Source organism: Pristiophorus japonicus, chromosome 8, assembly GCF_044704955.1.
Source record: "Pristiophorus japonicus isolate sPriJap1 chromosome 8, sPriJap1.hap1, whole genome shotgun sequence".
NCBI classification, from domain to species: domain Eukaryota; kingdom Metazoa; phylum Chordata; class Chondrichthyes; family Pristiophoridae; genus Pristiophorus; species Pristiophorus japonicus.
The window spans coordinates 107,077,226-107,094,392 of record NC_091984.1 but is presented as its reverse complement, the minus strand read 5'-3'; the positions used below and the strand labels follow the sequence as shown (position 1 = coordinate 107,094,392).

At 41.1% G+C, this 17,167-nt stretch overlaps 1 protein-coding gene across 1 annotated transcript in view; it reads left to right on the top strand.

The window, feature by feature from the left end:
• The window catches only part of LOC139269153 (microtubule organization protein AKNA-like), a 94,408-nt gene extending 80,346 nt beyond the window's left edge, over positions 1-14,062 (top strand). The window contains exons 23-25 of the mRNA XM_070888254.1: positions 6,275-6,392; positions 6,597-6,735; positions 12,836-14,062. Of these exons, the coding sequence (XP_070744355.1) occupies positions 6,275-6,392; positions 6,597-6,735; positions 12,836-12,973 (395 nt within the window). The 3' untranslated portion in view covers positions 12,974-14,062. The remainder of the gene's footprint in view (positions 1-6,274; positions 6,393-6,596; positions 6,736-12,835) is intronic.
• Positions 14,063-17,167: the final 3,105 nt, after the last annotated feature.

Sequence of the window (17,167 nt, the reverse complement as noted above, 5' to 3'; positions counted from 1 at the left end):
CCTCTCTCCCTCCCCCCTCCCCCCTCCCTCTCTCTCCCCCTCTCCCTCTCTCTCCCCCCCTCCCTCTCTCTCCCCCCCCTCTCTCTCCCCCCCCTTTCTCTCCCCCCCTTTCTCTCCCCCCTCCCTCTCTCTCTCCCCCCTCCCTCTCTCTCTCCCCCCTCCCTCTCTCTCCCCCCCTCCCCTCTCTCTCCCCCCCTCCCTCCCCCCTCCCCCCTCTCTCTCCCCCCTCCCTCCCTCCCTCTCTCTCTCTCTCTCTCTCTCTCTCCCCCTCCCTCCCCCCGACCCGACCCGACCCGACGCCACCTACCTGTAAATCTGGTGATGGGGATGGGCCCTGCCCGAAGTCTCGGGCCGGCCCGTTCAGCCTTCAGTCCCGAAAGGCCTGCCTGAAGCACTTTCACACAGGTAGGAAGATGGTTTATTTAATATTTTCTTTGCTTATAAATGTTTATTCAGGTTGGATTTATTTGTATAATATTTGTATAAGTATAAATAAGGATTTATTATAGAATTTAATGACTTCCCTTCCCCCCCCCCCCCCCCCCCCACCTCGTTCTGGACGCCTAATTTGTAACCTGCGCCTGATTTTTTAATGTGTAGAACAGGTTTTTTCAGTTCTACAAAAATCTTCACTTGCTCCATTCTAAGTTAGTTTGGAGTACGTTTTCACTGTGGAAACTTTGAAATCAGGCGTCAGTGGACGGACACGCCCCCTTTTAAAGAAAAAATTCTGTTCCAAAGTGGAACTGTTCTACCTGACTAGAACTGCAGAAAAAAAAATGTGGAGAATTGCGATTTCTAAGATAGTCCGTTCTCCACCAGTTGCTCCTAAAAATCGAGGCGCAAATCATGTGGAAACTTGGGCCCTTTGTGACTATTTAGTAGAAGTGAGATTATTGCTTTTTAACAAAAAAACATGAATTTGAGGAGGAATCATGTGATTAGATTCTTAAAGCTTTTGTTTTAATTTGGATCACTTGAATATTTATTCATTCTTTAGATTTGCTACTTCCCTTGTTAAAAATGTTTTACCGCATGTTCTTGTCACACTCAGCTTGCTTGAAATATGCCTCTTGCAACATCAACTTACATAGAAACAGGAGTAGGCCATTCAGCCTCTTGAGCCTGTTCTGCCATTCAACTAGATCATTGTTGATCTGTGACCTAACTATATATCACTTATTATCTGGTTAACAAAAATCTATCAATCTCAGATTTTAAATTAACAATTGACCTAGCATCAGCTGCCATTTGCAGAAGTGAGTTTCAAATTTCTACCACCGTTTATGTATAAAAATGTTTCCTAACTTCACTCCTGAAAGGTCTGGCTCTAATTTTTAGGCTATGTCACCTAGTCCTAGACTCCCCAAACAGGGACATAGTTTCTCTCTATCTACCCTATCTGTTCCCCTTAATATCTTGAAAGATTCGATCAAATCACTCCTTAACATTCTAAATTCTAGGGAATGCAACCCTAGTTTGTGTAATCTCTCCTCATAATTTAACCCTTCGAGCCCAGGTGTCATTCTGGTAAATCTACGCTGCACTCCCTCCAAGGCCAATATATCCTTACAAAGGTGTGGTCTAACTAGGGCTTTGTATAGCTATAGCATAACCTCTACCCCCTTGTATAGCACCTTTAAGCAACATTTTCCTAGGAGCTTCACAAGCGAGGAAGATAAGGGAAATTTTGGATACCGAGCAGGAGCTGGGAGAAGAGTTAGCAGAGATGACCAAAGATGAGGGCAGAGATAAGTCTAAGGTATATTTAGCAATGAAGCTAGGCAGAGGGGTTTTGGGGCAGAATTTTTCGAGAATAGGGCCATAATGGCTGAAGGCTCTGCTATGGATTATGGCGCAGTGGGTGGTGGGAGGGGGGAACAGTGTAATCCAGACTCAGAAAAGCAGACAATATGAGCTGAGATGCACAATCATTTTCTTTTTTGTAACCTTTTCTGACCACGCAAGCTACCTTAATTTTTCCTGGAAGATTCCAATCAATTCTGTTATTTGCCACTTACTCAGCATAATGAACAGATCTGGGGGTGAAACTGGCCTTCGGCGATAGTACAAAATGGGTGATAATAAATTGGCAGCTCATTTTACAGTCCCCCCCACCCTCCAAAATGTTCTTAAATCAGGTAGTGTGTAAAACAGCTGCCAATTTGCTATTGTTTGTTTTGCGCTTACCGCCCAAGATTGCACCCCTCCAGTCACAAAACAAAATCCATATGGTTAGTGTTAAGGAAAAAGAAGGGAAATTATACATTTCTCTGTGCAGTATATGCCTCCAAACAATGAGGATGAAATAAATAAGTATATTTATAGACAGTTCAGAGAGATATGTAGGAATAATAAGGCAATCATATTGGATGATTTTAACTATTCTAAGATAAACTGGGATAAAGGTAATATATGTGGTCAACGTTGAGAATTATGTTTAGAATGCACCCAAGACTGCTCCCTAAATCAGTATGTTTCTAGTCCAACAAGGAAAGAAGCATTACCTGACCTATTTCTGGAAAATGAAGAGGGGCAAATAACTAAAGTCCATGATGGAGAACGGTTAGGAAATAGTGATCATAATGTTGTTAGGTTCAATGTAAGAATAGAAAACAATAAATTAAGGGTGCTGGACTAGAAAAATAAGGCAAAGTTCAGTGAGATAAGAAAAGGTCTAGCTGAAACTAACTGGGAAGGAAAGATAACAACAGGGCAATGAATCAGCAGTGGGAAATCTTCAAATATGAGATGAACAGTACAAAATGAGATATTTATATACAGTGAAAAGGGAGTGCATCAAAGGATAGAGTTCTGTGAATAATATGTTAAAAATAAACCAACATTTTAAACTGGGGCTAACAATTTAAAAAAAAACTGAGGTGTACAGAAAGTAATAGTGGGGACGTGACAATGGAGATATGAATGGCTAAAAGGGATTATGAAGAGGATTGCAGATAATATAAAAGGTAATAGTAAGGGATCATATGAGCATATTAAAAGTAAAAGAATGATTAAAGAGAGGATAGGTTTTCTCAAAATAAATATTTAACATTAGGTTTTACAAATTATGGTGGAAGTGAGACTGTGGGTGTACCAGAGGATGGAACAATTATTAGTGAACTGTAGAAAAGGAAGGGTTCTAAAAAAGCAGCAGAACTGAAAGTGAGTAAGTCACTGGGCTATGATGGCATGCGCCCAAAGCTGCTCAAAGAAGTCAGAGAGGAAATAGCAGAGGCTCTGACCACAAACTTTTAATCCTCCTTAGATATTCAAATAGTGCCAGTGTACTAGAAAGTTGCCAGTCTTAACACAAGAGAAAGATAAACTGGGCAAACTTTTAGAATTAATAATTTGAAATGAAATTAATGAGCATTTAGAAATGAATAGGACAGACAGCACAACCTTATTAAAGGCAAGTCTTATTTGGCAAATCGAATAGTGTTTTGAAGAAATGACGATATAGATAAAGGGAAAGCTGTAAATGTAATGTATGCAGATTTTTAGAAGGCCAACTTCAAAAATTCAGGTAAATGGTATAAGGTGAAATATACTCACATGGATTAAAAAGTTGGTTGATGAACAGGAAACAAAGACTTATGTTAAATGGTCATTGTTTGGATTGGAGAAGGATTGGAAATTGTGTACCTCAGGGGTCAGTGCTGAGTCCACTTTTGATATATAGATGGTTTGGACTTTGGCATAGGGAACTCAATATTGAAATTTGCTGATGGTACAAAAGTGGAGGATTTGGAAAAGAGCAAGTAAGACTCTAAAAGACTTCAGGACATTTGCAGGTTAGTGGAATGGGCAAACAGGTGGTAGAGGCAATTTACGTGTGACATGATGCATTTAAGAACAAAAAACAAGGAACTGAAGTATAAGCTCAATGGAAAGATGCCAAAACAACAACAACTTGTATTTATATAGCACCTTTAACGTAATAAAACGTCCTAGGGTGCTTTACAGGAGTGTTATAAGACTAAAGGTTTGACACCGAGTCACATAAGGAGAAATTGGGCAGATGACCAAAACTTAGAGGTAGGTTTTAAGGAGCATCTTAAATGAGAAAGAAAGGTGGAGAGGTTTAGGGAGGGAATTCCAGAGTTTAAGGCCTAGGCAGCTGAAGGCACAGCCACCAATAGTTGAGCACCAGGAGGCTGGTCAGGAGTCCATTAGAAGAGTAAAGTCTAGAGGTAGCAAAGGCATGGATGAGGGTTTCAGCAACAGATGAGCTGAGATAGGGATGGAAACGGGCGATGTTACGGAGGTGGAAATAGGCGGTCTTAATTATACCATGAATATCTGGTTGGAAGCTCATTTCAGGGTCAAATATGACACCAAGGTAGTGAATAGTCTGGTTCAGCCTCAGACAGATGCTATGGAGAGGGATGGAATCGGTGGTTAGGGTACAGAGTTTGTGGCAGGGACCAAAGACAGTAGCTTGGGGATCAGTGTCAAAAAGAAATAACTTGCTTTTATATCACGTCTTTCACATCCTCAGAATGTCCCAAAGCACTATTCCAGCAATGAAATAATTTTGAAACATAGTTACTGTTGTAATGTTGAAAATGCAACTGCCAATATGCGCACAGGTATGTCCCACAAATAGCAATTTAATAAATTACCAGATCATCTGTTTTAGGTGTTGGCTGAGGGCTAAATGTTATCCAGTACACCTAGAAAACTCCCCCACTCTTCATCGATTAGTACCCTGTGATCTTTTACATCCAGCTGAAAGGCCAGATGGAGCCTCAGTTTAACATGACATCCGAAAGACGGCACCTCCAACAGTACTGCACTGAAGTGTCAGCCTAGATTATGTGCTTAAGTCTCTGGAGTGGCACTCTGGAGGGGCCCATCAATTTAAGAGATGAGTGGTTAGAAGACATTTCTTTATTGTTAGAGCGTGGAATGGTTTACCACAAGAAATAGTTAACGCAGAAACCATTGCATCTTTAAAGGGAAGAAGAGGAAGGTATAGTGCTATGGGAGATGCAAAGAGATAGCATATTTACAATGGGCCAAGCAGCTTCCGTCTGTACTATAAATTTCTATAGTTCTTTCACTGATTGCCATTGCTTCCTTGATCTTTCATAAGTAATACTCAGAATCAAAAATAATTAGCTGTCATACATTTAATTGAACAAATCACACAATTTGTGTTTGTCTGAAAGTAGCTTATTGTTCCTCCCTCAAGTCTACAGTTCAAGTTGACTTTGGAGCACTTGTATTGAATTCAGCTGGGGCATTGTTTTTAATAAAAACTGCAGCTGGCTTTAAAATCCCTATTGTGATTAGATTTAAACGAACTTTCACCAAGCCAAACCTATACTAACATAAATACTACACATTTGACACATTGACATGCACAGAAGGATTAAAAAACTAGGTGTCAACCTAGTCCAGTTTTAAAGATTTCTCTATGAAGATACGTTTCCCCGAACTTGATTTAAATCGAATATCTAATTACAAAAAGAAAAATAAGTTGCAAATGCTGGAAATCAAATACAAACAGAAATAACTAAGAATACAAAGCGTGGCTGTCAAAGGCACTCTATACAGTACCCTACAAAGGCACCTGCTTCTCTTTCGGGGCTTGCAATTTCTTTCTGTTTTCTGTTCTGAACAAGGGTTTTTTGGTTTACAGATGCTTTGCCCTGCTGTGTATTTCCAGCATTTTCAAATTCCATAATTTACAATGAAGCTTTATTTGCCTTGTACTTCAAAACGTTAATTCACAATTGCGAGAACTTTCATACCAGTATGATTGAGAAACAAACCAAAACTTCAGATATAAACATATAAACACAATTAAGACAATGATGTTACAGTCTAATGGATTCAATTAAAAGAGAACTCAAGTAAATATTTAATACAATGTGTTCTTAAATGCAACTAACAGTGTTGATGCCTGTTTACATTGCAGTTGCCATAATGATTAGAAATCCACAAACAGACATGAACCACAAGTCAAATCAAATTATGAAAGTTGATTTACATTTAGGCTTGTTCAGCTCCTTGCGTTTACACTACTAAATCTGGCTCCCCTGTAGACCCATAAATTAACATGGTGTACAATTCTACCACTGAAAAAGAACAAATTTAAGGAATTCATAAATATTCAGCAGTCAAGTTCATTTCTGTTGGAAAAATTAATTTAGAGCTATTTTATTCTGTTGAAATGATCTATTGAACAATGTTAGGATTATTCAGAAAGATGACTTGGAGACACCATCTACTCATTCTGTTAGGTTTATCTTTTACTGCGCAGAACTCTTCTCGGCGAGATCTTCACGACAAAGTAGACGTGGACTCACTTCTTGTGTAGGAATTTCATCTACTGTAGCAAATAAATACACTGGAATGTTAGCATCCATTTCACCAATAAGGTGAGTGTTGTTGGATGATGCATAAATAATATAATTAGTTTTATTTTCAAAAATACACTTCCAATTGAAAACTCATTCAAATTGTTTAGAATGCTGATGGGTCAATTGTGTTCCATAAGCTCATTTCAAAAGTGAATTTGCTCCATGAACAAACATTTTCCCAGACATTTGTAACCTTGCAACTGGAATGTTTGTTTCTTGTAGGTATGATACCATTGAGTATCCACCAATATCAAGTGTCTCCAGGATTTACTATTCACCTTCGTATGAAATAGTCAAAATAGGATCACAGCATTTACCCAACCAGACAAATAACATTGATAAAAGCACCAGTAATCCACAGGTAATCACCCTACTGAACTAGAACGGAATACGAGATATGGAAATGCCCTTGTAATGTATTGCTTCCACCTACTCATTTGCATGGAGGCTCAATGTGGAATCAGATCAGGAACAGGGAGAGCACAATAGTGGGCAGCATGCATTTGAGAAAGGCCTGAGAGAGTAGGAAGTTTGGTTGCAACAGAGGATGTATGTGAAGGGTTGACCGGGGAGCACTGGCAGAGGAACAGCATGCTCAGTCAGGAGAGAAGGCGGGTGCAGGAGGCTGATCGGGAGAGAAAACAGGATAGTAGAGATCATTTAGAGTTGAGATTTATTGATTCCAGCTTATTAATTTATAGAAAGTAATGAAATATAGACATTAAATAATATTCTACATGTTTAACTTTAATAACAGCTGAAATTTAAGGAATTCTTATACAGCTGTATCTCTCAAAAAATAATTTTTGGTAGCTTGTGATTGGTCATTAATCATAAACTGTGGACAACAATCACAAGTAATAGAATTACTAATCCAATTCAAAAAATTATACACGAGCCAACACGGAACCAATTAGAAAGATCACACATGACCTTATACTCAATCAATCAGAAAGTTCCTGTCATCATCATCATCATAGGCAGTCCCTCGAAGCGAGGATGACTTGCTTCCATGCCAAAAAGGAATGAGTTCACAGGTGTTTCAATGAAGGACCTAATATTCCAGATCCCGAACTACATCTTGGAGGATGGAAGGTGCCTGTGCTTGGATTTTTTTAACGTGTGGTGGCCGTTGCACACCAGCCACCACACGGGCTTGACAGAGTTAGGTCTTGGTCCATTGGCAAGGATTACCCGAGTCGACTGGAGAGCAGCTCTGCTGCACGGACGGAGCGCGCACACCTATAGCAGTGTGGGCTGGCTCGTGCTGCCCCTGGGCCCTCACCTCTTCTGGCCCCCAGACTCACGCCTCTCCTGGGCCCCGGTCACTTCCTTATACAAACTCTTGCCGCTCCTTCGCCCCTCCTGCTGTGCCTGTCCACACTGCAATCAGCGACCTGACTTCGTAGCCGTCGCCCTCCTGCAGTGGTATGCTGATGGTCTTGCAGGCCGGGACCGTGCCGATTTCCGGACCAGGTCGCTGCACACTGCTCCCTCTAAAAGCTCCTGTATGAGACTTTAGACAAACAGGACAAAAAAATGTATTGGGCAGATAGACAGATCAGGCAGAGCAATGAGGCTACCGAGCATTAAAACGTTTCCATCTGTTCAGTCAACTCTATAAATATGCTTTGTGCCTACAATGAGGAAGCGACCAGACCCACACTGCTTTTACCCATAAAAGGTGAGCATCCTGAGTTTTCTAGTTCAGTTTATGATCAAGAGGAAATGGATGACCATTGAGTTACATCGCGTGCACTGCACAGAAACAGGCCATCGGGCCTAACTGCTGGTGTTTATGCTCCACATGAGCCTCCTCCCATGCTACTTCATCGAACCCTAACAGCATATTTTTCTATTCCTTTCTCCCTCATGTGCTCATCTAGATTCCCCTTAAATGCATCTATGCTATTTGCCTCAACTACTCCTTGTTTTAGCACATTCCACATTCTTACCATTCTTTGGGTAAAGAAGTTTCCCCTGAATTCCCTATTGGATTTATTAATGACTATCTTATAGTTATAACCTCTAGTTTTGGACTCCCCCACAAGTGGAAATATTTTCTTTACGTTTACCCCATCAAATCCTTTCATTATCTTAAAGACCTCCACTAGGTCAGCCCCTCAGCCTTCTCTTTTCTAGAGAAAAAAGCCCCAGCCTGTTCAGCCTTTCCTGATAAGTATATGCTTTCAGTTCTGGTACCGTTCTGGTGGATCTTTTTTTTGCATCTTCTCCAATGTATCTTTTTTATAATATGGAGACCAGGGGGCCGAAATTCAGCCTCCCAAATAGGCCACTTACCACCAGAAAGCTGCGGCCAGGCAGCGGATTCGAGCGGCCGCCGACTTCCGGTCCAATGGCCGCCATGATCGAAATTCACCCCGGGGATTTTTCTGGCAGTCCCCACTTCCGCTCGCTGCTGACGACCGTCCTAAGTGTGTCCTAAGTTAAGAAAGCAAATGGCATGTTGGCCTTCATAGCAAGGGGATTTGAGTACAGGGGCAGGGAGGTGTTGCTATAGTTGTACAGGGCATTGGTGAGGCCACACCTGGAGTATTGTGTACAGTTTTGGTCTCCTAACCTGAGGAAGGACAATCTTGCTATTGAGGGAGTGCAGCGAAGGTTCACCAGACTGATTCCCGGGATGGCGGGACTGATCTATCAAGAAAGACTGGATCAACTGGGCTTGTATTCACTGGAGTTCAGAAGAATGAGAGGGGACCTCATAGAAACATATAAAATTCTGACGGGGTTAGACAGGTTAGATGCAGGAAGAATGTTCCCAATGTTGGGGAAGTCCAGAACCAGAGGTCACAGTCTAAGGATAAGGGGTAAGCCATTTAGGACCGAGATGCGGAGGAACTTCTTCACCCAGAGAGTGGTGAACCTGTGGAATTCTCTACCACAGAAAGTTGTTGAGGCCAATTCACTAAATATATTCAAAAAGGAGTTAGATGAGGTCCTTACTACTAGGGGGATCAAGGGGTATGGCGAGAAAGCAGGAATGGGGTACTGAAGTTGAATGTTCAGCCATGAACTCATTGAATGGCGGTGCAGGCTAGAAAGGCCGAATGGCCTACTCCTGCACCTATTTTCTATGTTTCTATGTCATTAAAGGGCGCACTGCTGATCTCCCGCACCTCCATGACACCCCCCGCCCAATTTAGCTGGAAAAATCCACGACCGCCGTGCGGTGTTCCCGACAACTTTTTCTGTTGGTGCACCTTCCTTTCACTGTGTGAGCCACAGCAGCGCTGCGACCCTTCAAGAGGAGGGTGCACTGTTGCAGCCGCCATTTTTCTTTTTGCCGGGCAACTTCCTGATCGGCCTGACAATTATGGCCCCTCCTGGTGGCCCAGTGGACCGAAGCTAAATAATCGCTGGTTCTCTCCCCTTTAAATGAGGGGAGAGACACGCGCACTGACATCAGCACCACTCCGCCGCTGACTGACAGCGGTGGAGACTCCGTCCCGCCCCCACTTTCACCCCTCTAGAATACGTACCGCCCCCATATGACCAACTTCCAGTCCGCTCCAAAAAAATTGCCAAAGAGCTGAAAATCGATCAAGAGTCCACCTCATCTGACGCGACAGTAAAAACAATGGAAAATGTTAGATGTGCCAAGTTTCTAGCGGAGGTGAATTTCTAACCCCAGAACTGTGCATTGTTCTCCAAGTGTGGTCTCAGCTCTATCCCTCTAGACATGAACCCCAGTACTTGGTTGCTTCTTTATGGCTTTATTAACCTGCATCGGTATGTTTAATGATTTGTGTATCTGTACCCCTAGATCCCTTTGCTACTCTACCCCATTCAGACTGTTATTATCAAAACAGTATGTGGCCTCTTTATTCTTCCTACAAAAATACACCACCTCACACTTATCTGTACTGAAATTCATTTGACAATTACACGCCCATTCTGCACCATACTAATGGCCCAGATTTTGTTGTAATAATAACAGCGAGGCAATCAGCGCTCACCATTATTACAGGGTAAGTCTGACAGACTTTCTCCACCTAGTCTGACAGCAACTTCCTGTACATGTTTTAAATATAATTTATAGTTCATGTTTTCTTTACTTCCTGGTTTGCAGTTTGCATGTCTCATTGAAGATACTTCAATCTGATTGGTTGAAGAGCTTTGCTGTTCATTTCCCTGCTCACAGATGCCACAGATCCTCTGTAGATGGTCATATTTGTCCTTTGTATTAACCGACCTCCCAACTTGGCGTTGTTCGCAAATTTCAAAATTGTACTTCAATTCCTGAGTACAAATCATTAATGTAAATTGTGAACAACAGTGGTCCTAGCTCCAATCCCTGTGGAACACCACTCCCCACCTTTTACCAGTCTGACCAATTCAAATTGGATCATGAACGTACTGAATAATCAGTCTGTGATATCCCATGAGCAATGTGGCCATAGTCACCAGCCTTATTGACATTCCTTGGTCTTGCTACTGAGCCTGTTCTCCCTTACCTCTGGCAAAGCTATCGCTGCTCCTGGGTCAAAAGTTGTTGGTATGGCCAACCATTACAGGGACAGGTTCAAAGGTACACAGGTGACCATGGTCGGGGGGAATGGGTGACTACCCCTTATCAAATTCTGGTTTAACCATTGTCCTTTACTCCCACTAAATTCCTGAGCTAAACTGGGTAATTATGGGGAGGCATTAAGTGGAGAGAAAATCAATTGGAGATCAATTTGTAGACTACTCTCAAGTGCCTTCTAGCTTGTTCAGAGTGATATTAGTAGATGCCTGGGAGCAGGCTGTCTAACTACTCTCAGCCACGATGTACAGAAGACACCTCAAGTCGCTGGTGATATATCACCAACGATGTCTCCGCAAGATCCTGCCAATCCCCTGGGAGGACAGGCACACCAACATCAGTGTCCTCGTCCAGGCTAACATCCCCAGCATTGAAGCACTGACCACACTCGATCAGCTTTGCTGGGCAGATCACATAGTTCGCATGCCAGACACGAGACTCCCTAAGCAAATGCTCTATGCAGAGCTCCTTCATGGCAAATGAGCCAAAGGTGGACAGCGGAAACATTACAAGGACCCCCTCAAAGCCTCCCTGATAAAGTGCGAAATCACCACTGACACCTGGGAATTCTTGGCCGAAGACCGCCTTAGGTGGAGAAAGTGTATCCGGGAGGGCGTTGAGCTCTTCGAATCTCAACACCGAGAGCGTGAAGAGGTCAAGTGCAGGCAGCGGAAGGAGTGTGCGGCAAACCAGTCCCACCCATCCCTTCCCTCGATGAATATCTGTCCCATCTGTGACAGAGTCTGTGGCTCTCATATTGGATTGTTCAGCCACCAAAGAACTCACTTCAGAAGCAAGTCTTCTTCAATTCCGAGTGACTGCCTATGATGATGATGACAATAGGTAATAGAGGTATCACAGCATACACAAACTCCAAGCTTTAGTCAATGATCATACTAAATGAGATAATGTAATACTGCACTTCTTCAATTTCTCGCTCATACAAGATTATTCTGTACTGTTCCTCTGAAATACAACATGGACACCATTGTATAGATTTCAGAAATTTTTTTTTACTTTGCAGATAAAACAAGCCCCTCATCAAGACATCTTGTTTCACATGGGGCATAACTATTTTAAAATAAGTTAAAATGCTTATGGAAATGATCCAGTATTATTTATTAGGTGACCCTTTGTGGGCAACTTAAAGGGGATACATTTGGATAGCACCTATTAAGCTGCTGATACACTTACCAAATATCATTCAGTGGAATGAGCCAGTAGTGATGTGAAATTTGCCAGTTAAGTCCCACATGAAATGATTTGATGCTGATCAAAAGGTTCATCCTCTTAGAGCAGAACTGGATCGCAATCTTGAAGTACATAAGAGGATAACAAGTGAGGGACTAGGCCATCTATCTTCATTCTTCAAATTATCCATCGCATAACAAATATACTTCTACATTTTTGGCATTTTTGAGGAAATTTGAGTAGCGCTGCTATTGCAAAGGGAGAAAGATTGTCAAAATTAAAAACATATATATATAAAAATACTGTTCTTTTTCTAGGTGAACAAACTGGTAAACAGCCCAGGTGAAGGGTCATTAAATAATGCAGGAAATAGGTGAATCATTTGGATAGCTCAGTGCCACCATGATGTTGAAGATGTCTTAAAAGAGATTATATTATACCTTCTATTTTGATGACTTGAAGAATGAGGAAGACCCTACCAAGAGAATTTATATCTTGCCCTGCAAATTGAGAAAACTATTAAAATATTTTGAAGTATGGTCATGAGTTTTGGTAACAACATGCAGAAAGTGGTCCAAAAATGTGGATAGTATCAGGCACTGGAGTAACCCAAGTATTGAATGTTGATTTGTGGAAGTATATCTAAGTTTAGAAATGTGAGTATTTTTAACTATTTATTTGCACTTTCAGTATCTTAACTGGCATTGTTTTCTAAACCCAGATTTCACATTTAAACACAACTTTGGACAGAGCAATTGAGGCTGCAAATAGTATGAAGAAAACCACCAGGAGGATGGTTAAGACTTTGTCCACTGACTTGGCCAAAGCGGAGTACTATAAATATTTGTATGATTTCTAATATTTTTCTTGTACTGTAGATGAGCCCAGTTTGGTGGTGTGCAATATTAAATATCAGAATTTTGTAATGTCCAGAATAGGAATACATTGCTTTTTCTTAACCAATGCACTAATTTGCAATATTCAGTTAGACAATTGTTTTGGACATTTTCATCATTGTTCCAGTAGTTCCCAATAATCTTTTGGGTCCGAATACAAAACTTCTCAACTTGCGTCTGGGACTTATTGAACAACAGGTGGCTTATTGGGTGAGGCAAATGAGGCACTGCCTGCCTCAACTAAACTTCCAGTGAGGAAGTTGTGGTTGTGTCTTGGACTCGGAGTGGCTGTCAGCTCTCCCTTTTGATGGTCAAGTAGCTACTGATACAGTTGGGTTTTTTGCCATTTCATCACACATGACAGGCAGATTACTGGCTTGTGTCCTGGATTGTGCAAAGTACCCATTTGAATAGTAACAAACTGGTTTGATCAGGTATGCATAGCTTATGTCTCACCTGTCAAAAAAGTCACAAGCCATCACTGCCAATAACAAAGAAGGCAACTCTTAACCATACCCAAGCCATATAGCACCATTATCTTCATTGGTAGTAGAAAGCTCACCTTGACCTCTTCAACTAATTGACCATTTCATTACCTGCTTTCCTAAAGGTCATCGGATACATGATCATCACCTGGCTCTGTGCCCACCTCTCCCATCACTCCTGTTCAAATGCCTTCAGTCAGATTTCTGCCCTCTCCATAACACAAAGACTGCCCTGATCAATGATCCTCTGTGATTGTAATTAGAAAGCGTTATCCCTCCTTGTCCTCCTCAACCTCTCTACTTCGCACAGTCACCATCTTTCTCCACCATCTCTTTACTGTGTATCTCCATTGTACCACCCTCACTTGATTCTACTCCTTCTTGTTCCATCATAGCTTGACTATATCCTGCAATGGCTTCTCAACACACAGTCACCTTGAGAATGCACTCGAGCTCAATCCTTGGCGTTTTCTTATACCCCATCTGCATCACCACCACCTCTGACTCTATAATCACCGCACGGCAAAGGAGCACCATATTGTGAGGAACTTGGTTTAATATTTAAAATAGTGAACAGCTTTAGGAGGCTTCTTTAGAACCTCAATCCCAAAGTCTAGTAAATAGACATTTTATATAAAAACTAAAGAGTGAAACACAATTATTTTTATATATTATCTGTGATGAAAATAAATCAAAAGATTTTTCAGGAAGAAGAAAATCATGGAAGGTTCTGCAAAAAGCTACATTGCAATTCCTTATCTTAACACGTACTATGTATGGACTACATCCAGTGATACTGCACACTTAGTATTCAGTGAGGCAAAAGATATTGAGGCACTGTTACAAAACTCAGTTGTGAATGTTTCTCATCTCCTTTGTGTAAAAAATCTCTGGTTAAGTGTATTTGCTGCAAAACAATTGGTTTGACATGTTCATCTGTTAATATGTTAATACGTGAAGATTGTTCTATATATTTGTTTTTAGGGATTGCAGACATTTTGGAATAAACAATTTTGGTAAAGTTTATAATTAAACAATTTATCTAGTCTGTTTATTTTTTCTGTGCCATATCAGCAATAACTGCTCATAGAATTATCATGCGTTAACTGGATGGGGATAATTAAAAGGGAGAGATCAGGGTGACAAAAGGCCTTCAGAAAGGTTCAAAAGGCAGTTGAACTCTTAGCAGCTTTTGCCAAGGCTGAAGGGAGCAATAACTAAAACTTGGAAACAAAAATGAAGTAAAAGTATGTACAGGTACCCGCATGAGGACATATAACAAGTTTTTTGTAGTCTGACCTGCCTCTCATTCCTCCACTGGTTATTCTCTTCCAAATACCCCAAATATAGGAAGCCCTGGAAGCCAGTAATGATGCTGGGGGCAAACAATTACAATAATTGCCTCAAAAACGCATGAGAACCTAAGTGCCAACAGAAAAAGACACAAACAACAGTTAAGACATGGCTGAAATACATTTACCTTCACATTATTTTCCATCACCTTATAACTGTAGCCACCCATTTAACATAAGCAATAGAAACAGGAGTAGGCTATTTGGTCCCTCGAGCCTGCTTCGCCATTCAATAAGATCATGGCTGATCTGATCCTGGCCGCAACTCCACTTCCCTGCCCGCTCCCCATAAGCCTTGACTCCCTTATCATTCAAAAATCTGTCTATCTCTACCTTAAATATATTCAAAGACCCAGCCTCCACAGCTTTCTGGGGTAGAGAATTCCAAAGATTCACGACCCTCTGAGAGAAGAAATTCCTCCTCATTTCTGTTTTAGATGGATGACCCCTTATTCTGAAACTATTCCCCCTAGTTCTAGATTCCCCCACAAGGTGAAATATCCTCTCTGCATCTACCCTGTCAAGCCCCCTCAGAATCTTATATGTTTCAGTAAGATCACCTCTCATTCTTCTAAACTCCAATGAGTCTAGGCCCAGCCTGCTCAACCTTTCTTCATATGACAACCCCTTCATCTCAGGAATCAACTCATGAACCTTCTCTGAACTGCCTTCAATGTAAGTATATCCCTCCTTAAATAAGGAGACCAAAGCTATACGCAATACTCCAGATGTGATCTCACCAATACCCAGTACTGTTGTAGCAGGACTTCCCTACTTTTATACTCCATCCCCTTTGCAATAAAGGCCAGCATTCCATTTACCTTCCTGATTACTTGCTGTACCTGCATGGTAACAGTTTGCGTTTCATGCACAAGAACCCCTAGATCCCTCTGTACTACAGCATTTTGTAATCGCTCCCCATTTAAATAATAATTTCCGTTTTTACATGGTCACGACTACAAACAATTGTCCTGCATGATTACATAATGGGAACTGGCATGCAGGATGTCTCCATCCCAAAATTAATATTTAAATGAAGCTCTAGCCTGGTTAATGTGGGTGCTTCTTGCATCGTTCACTGATTTCATGTCTCATCGGGATTGCCTGCTTTACACCTATAAGCAGACGTGATTGGAAAATTCAGACCAATAACTCCTGGTGAGAGACAGTTACAGAGGTGCTAAAAGTTCGCAGTTGCTAACCATCCTCTGTGAACCTTAACATATTTGACTCACCCAGTCTGCCCCGCACACTTTCCAGCAGGGATCATTGGAAAATAATCAGGAATGAAAACCCTACTGGGTGGTGACTTTCCTCTCCTTAGCCAGTGTTTGATTTTACTGGTTTCATGCATTTAAAGATCAGAACAGACTATCTTTTGATCAGAAGTTCAAATAGGTTAATTTCAATGAATTAATAAACACCACTGTGCTTTGATATAAAATAGTTTAATCGATGGTCTAGACTTTATAAGTGGTCCAATCATGCAAATTGATCATATCTGTCAGGATATGCAACATTGTATATGGGGATATCAACTAAATAATTCTAAAGAGGTATGAAATGTGGTGGTGTGGTGTCTGGTAAACTACTTCAAAAAGGTGCTTAGCACAAGCATGGAGTTTGGCACCCACCTCAACCTGGCAAGAGCTTCATTTAAGCTTCATCAAAGATTAAAAGATTGAGTTCCTAACAAGGATCATGTTCTAATAGTTTGCTGCTTGACCAGCCAAAGGCTGTATTTCACTCCCAGCTTCAATGTTACGATAGCTGTGATACAAACCTGGTTACAGAGAATTGTACAAAAAGATAAAACCAAGCGAATTTTATACAATCATAACATTTTACAGCAGAAAAGGAGGCCATTTAGCTCATTGCACCTGTGTCAGCTGACTGATGGAGCCATCCATTTAGGCCCATTACCCTAACTTTAACCCATACAATTTTAAAATTAACTTAAAAAAATATATTTATCCGCTTCCCTTTTAAAATATATTAAGGATTCTGCTTCCACCACTGTTACTGATAAGGCATTCCATGTCCTAACAACCCACTGCATAAAAAAATTGGCATGTCAGATTATATCATTCAAAACTAAAGCAGATATTTACTGGTCATCCAAAGATATTATTACAAAGGTCAATTGATCAATTATGCATTTTATTGTTGTATGTATGTTTCTGCCACATTTTTGTGCTTCAAATTAATTTATTATTTGCTCCAGACTGTACACTTCTGGTCTGTGTATTATCGATCATTTTAAGGACAGCTTGGTAGTGCAGCACCTCAAAGCTAAATCCAGTAATCAGTTTACTGCAAA